Below are 3,258 nucleotides of genomic sequence, written 5' to 3'. Positions count from 1 at the left end.
TTTTCTGCATGTGTCATTTGTGAGTGTTGTATCTCTGAGTATGTGTTTTCTGTAGTTTTTAGTATTTATGATCTGATCCTGTATGACAATCATGAATCTTTCCATCTCCTGAAAAAGTATCCCCGATCTAACCAGCTGTTTGACGTAGTTTTGTCAACAAAATCCTGGTCCAAGTCATAGGGATGCCTGCCATGAGGTGTCTTTCGAGCTCATGATCGCTTAATGGTATCTATGCTTTTTATTTGTGTTGTGCCCATATAATGAGAATGTAAGTTTAATGGTGTGTTATTTGAGTTACTGCTTTATGTAACTGTAATGTTTCTTGTTTTTTGTAGAAAAACTTTCGCCCTATCTGTATTTGTTTGCAGTGAAGGTTAACTATGTCAATCAGGCCACGTCCGCCATCTTTACGTGGAAGGGTTAATTTTTCTATGGCGGATTTAGGGTGATGTTGTTTATGCTTAGTAAGTATTGTTCTTGTTTTCCTTTGGAGTTGTTTAAAATCTGTCCGAGTCCAATGTATAACTCCAAAAGAATAAGTGAGTATTGGGACAACATATGTGTTTATTGCTTTAACTGTGTTCTGAGAATAGTGTTTAACCTACTTTGGTATTTTTTAATTAATTTCTATTAAGCTTAAAAATAAAATGTTTTACTATGATTTTATTACATATAAAAACAAACGTAACATTTATCTGGTATACTTTAAGTGTAAAAGAGAAAAATTTTATACTGAAACCTGTTGAAAACGAAAGCCTGCCCAAACGGAAAAAACAATTCAATACCCGTGTGATTCCGGTTTTCACAGGTTTTACAGTAGGGGAGAGCGGGGCTAAAAGTTCCCGTGGTAAGTTGTTCCGATTGAAATAGCTTCATAAGGAAAAATAATAATAATAATTAGTAAATAAGTCATGAAATCGAATGTTTCTGCGCATCGACGGCAGCCATCTTAGTTAGGCCAGTAACTTCCAGTACATTGGAAAAGGAGCCTGTACGTCGCTGATCCACGTAAGTAAATATTTTCGTGTTTGATATTTTTGGTATATCTGGCGAATTTAAATAATTAGAGATTAGTTGTTTGGTATTTTTATTCAAAAATATATATGGTATCTTGATATAAACGCTAAAACCGTGTAGGTCTCGTAACCTAATCTAGTAGTTGCTGTTTTGAACCCATGTGTTATTGGGGCTAGATGTTCCCTTCTTTGGGGGTATGTTGTGACCTTAGAACAACTTGCCCCAGTTCATCTGTACTGGTAATGCAGTAAAAATACAGTAATATATTTTTTTCTTTTGCAGTATGCGGACTTATATTCGAAAAACAACACGAGGTTCTGTATCTCAGGAGTTGATGCAAAGAGCTGCAGATGCAGTTATTAAAGATGGTAAAAAAAATAAAAACTGTTGCCAGAGAATTAGATATTTGCCATATGACGTTATACAGATTTGTAAAGAAGTTGAAATCTGGAGTAGAAAACGCTGTGGTTGGCTACAAAAAAGTAAGATTGGTCTTTAGTGAAGAACAGGAAAACAAGTTAGCAGAGTATTTGTTAAAATGTGCAACAATTTTCTTTGGTCTTCTACCAGAGGAAGTGCGAAAATTAGCATATGAATGTGCACAGAAATTCAACGCCTCTGATATTCCACCATCTTGGCATGAGAATAAAAAAGCTGGTCCAGATTGGCTGACTGGTTTTTTAAAGAGAAACCCTCAACTCTCGATTAGAGCCCCGGAATCGACAAGTGCTAGCAGAGCATCATCTTTTAATAAGCACAATATTAACGAATTTTTTACAAAGCTAGGCACAGTGTTGGATAAATATAAATTTCCGCCCTCGAGAATATATAATTTAGATGAAACTGGCGTTACAACAGTGCTAAAGCCAAAGAAAATTATTGCCAAAAAAGGAACTAAGCAAGTTGGAGCTATAGTATCTGCAGAACGAGGTTCATTAGTCACCGTAGAACTGGCAGCAAATGCATTAGGACACACAGTTCCTCCAATGTTTATTTTCCCTCGACTTAAATACAAGGATTTGTTTATCAAAGGCGGACCACCGGAATCCATTGGTGCAGGAAATAGCTCTGGATGGATGACAGCTACGGAGTTCCTCATATATATGGATCACTTCATCAAACACACCAGACCATCACCTTCAGATCCAGTTTTGTTATTGCTTGATAATCACCAATCTCACGTCGATATCAATGTGGTAGAAAAAGCGAAATCTAACTCCATTGTAATGCTGTCATTCCCGCCTCATTGTACACACCGTCTGCAACCATTGGACGTTGGAGTGAATGCACCGTTTAAAAATTATTGTGCAAAGGCTCAAGACAACTGGCTACGCAGCAACCCTGGCAAGACAATGTCAATATATGAGATCCCTGAAATCGTAAAATATGCGTTGCCAATTGCAGCAACTCCTATCAATATAATGAGCTCTTTTAAAAAGGCTGGCATTTGGCCATATGATCCTAATATTTTCACTGAAGACGACTTTGCTCCATCTTTCGTCACAGATCGCCCTTTGGCTCCAACGCATGAGAGTGTCTCTGCAGGCATCACACCTATAAATGATATTGATATAATTGATATGGAAGTTTCAGAGGCAGAAACTAGTATAGATAAATCCAACAATGCACGTGAAACTGTAAGCATTATTGACGAAAGACAAATCTTGGATCAACCAGGGCCATCAGGAGTTGTAAATTTGTCTACAACTTCTGGTGTTGTACAAGGACTTGGAAAGGATGTTCCTTTCTCCCCAGAAGCAATTCGTCCCTTTCCAAAGGCACCACCACGGAGTGGAACGATCAAGAGATGTCGTAGAAAATCCGCAATTTTAACAGACACTCCTGAGAAACAAGCCCTGGCAGAAGAGCAAAGCAAAAAAAGGAAGGTAAGCATTGATAATGAAGAAGTAAGAAAAAATAAAGGAAAGGGAAGGGTAAAGAGAAATCAAGGGAATAAAATAAAAGGGAGCGACAAGAGAACGCTAAAAGGAAAAGGAAAGAGGAAGTCCATTAAACGACAGGTTGTACAAATGAGCAGTGAAAATTCTGAGAATGAAGAGGATAGTTTAGAGTATTATTGTTTAGTCTGCTGTGACCGTTACTCTAACTCACGTTCTGGTGAAGAATGGATCCAGTGTCAAGAATGTAAGAACTGGGCCCATTCCAGATGTAGAAAATATCGTGACATGTTAACATACTTTTGTCCGAATTGCGGTTCTGATGAATCTTGTGATGATTTAT

The 3,258-nt window shown here is 37.6% G+C and overlaps 1 protein-coding gene across 1 annotated transcript in view; it reads left to right on the top strand.

Annotated features, from left to right (window-relative positions):
* Positions 1–1,382: 1,382 nt before the first annotated feature.
* Positions 1,383–3,258, top strand: part of LOC111619466 — a 10,472-nt gene continuing 8,596 nt past the window's right edge. The window contains exon 1 of the mRNA XM_023361193.1: positions 1,383–3,162. Within this exon, the coding sequence (XP_023216961.1) occupies positions 1,383–3,162 (1,780 nt within the window). The remainder of the gene's footprint in view (positions 3,163–3,258) is intronic.

The sequence above is a fragment of the Centruroides sculpturatus genome, unplaced genomic scaffold, assembly GCF_000671375.1.
Source record: "Centruroides sculpturatus isolate CEXI.00-Female unplaced genomic scaffold, Cexi_2.0 scaffold166, whole genome shotgun sequence".
Classification (NCBI taxonomy): domain Eukaryota; kingdom Metazoa; phylum Arthropoda; class Arachnida; order Scorpiones; family Buthidae; genus Centruroides; species Centruroides sculpturatus.
This window is presented reverse-complemented; position numbering and strand designations above follow the sequence as displayed.